Genomic DNA, 1,076 nt, shown 5'->3' with positions numbered 1-1,076 from the left:
AGGGGGGGGGGGGAGTGTTCATTCGTGTGAGAGAAAGGGGTGAGATAGAGAGATATATAAATATCATACATCAAAATGGTCGAAATTGAATACCAATAAGATCCCTCCCGCCCCACCCGCTCAACCTCCCCCGCTTCAGGAAGGAAAAAACAACAATGCTATCTTATCAGAGGCCGAGACAGTCCGAAGGCGACCGGGGGACGAGGTCAATCTCCGAGGCCAGGCAATAAAACTGACCCTCCAAGTGACCGCTGTGGTGTGACCCGTCCGCCGGGGCACAGGCCATAAGTAACCTGCAACTGCATTTAGTTACTTCCCCTGTCTGTCTACGGCTTTACTTCCCTTCTCCGTGCGGATTTACTCTTATGGGCCAGGGAGAGCCCTGTTATGATGACATTACGACCAAGCTGCCTGCCGTCTGTCCACTGCATGTCCACTCTCATGGCACTGCACACTTGTCCACCCATCTAGGAATGACTTATGGAGGCGGCAGGTTTAGGACCGTTCCGACAGTAAGGCGTTCGTTCGTCGTCTTAATCTGAACCATCCTCTAAATTCAGTCTCCGTTTCCCGTCTAGTGAATAAGAAATTGATGCTTCTAATAGCTTTACCTTTAAAAAAAACCTCTTTCTACTTTAAAAAAGCTGGCTCGGGTAAATAATTTTATTTCTACTTAAACTTGGCAAATTCTTGTAATCGACGTCCTTTTTTTATTTTTTTTTTTTTTAAATCTCTAAGTATCCTCGAATGGATTTCTACTTACAACTAAAAGTAGAGGAGCAACGTTTAATGTGCAAGCTTTTTTTTTTGTATTGCTTTTCGGGGGTTTTTTGGTCTCGGGAAGCGAAATATTGACAGCTGCTTCCCACTAGCCATGACCTTGCTCACAAATGACGAAAGATCTGTTTTTGGGAAACAATACGCCTAGGAAACTAGGTCGAAATGTGACAGCTACAACTTTGCACGTCATTGTTCGCTTTATCTTTTAAAACGACGAGACCAGTAAGTAGTAAAGTAGGTGAAAATTAGGTGCGTGCTGTGAACGTACTTTTGTTCTCTTTACCCTCTTAGAACCC

At 44.6% G+C, this 1,076-nt stretch overlaps 1 protein-coding gene across 1 annotated transcript in view; it reads left to right on the top strand.

Annotated features, from left to right (window-relative positions):
• Positions 1–365: 365 nt before the first annotated feature.
• The window catches only part of LOC101850376, a 31,333-nt gene continuing 30,622 nt past the window's right edge, over positions 366–1,076 (top strand). The window contains exon 1 of the mRNA XM_013079363.2: positions 366–512. Coding sequence (XP_012934817.2) covers positions 366–512 — 147 coding nt within the window. The remainder of the gene's footprint in view (positions 513–1,076) is intronic.

This window comes from Aplysia californica, unplaced genomic scaffold (genome assembly GCF_000002075.1).
Source record: "Aplysia californica isolate F4 #8 unplaced genomic scaffold, AplCal3.0 scaffold00003, whole genome shotgun sequence".
In the NCBI taxonomy this organism is placed as follows: domain Eukaryota; kingdom Metazoa; phylum Mollusca; class Gastropoda; order Aplysiida; family Aplysiidae; genus Aplysia; species Aplysia californica.
The sequence above is the reverse complement of the archived record's forward strand: the minus strand, read 5'-3'. Positions and strand labels throughout refer to the sequence as shown.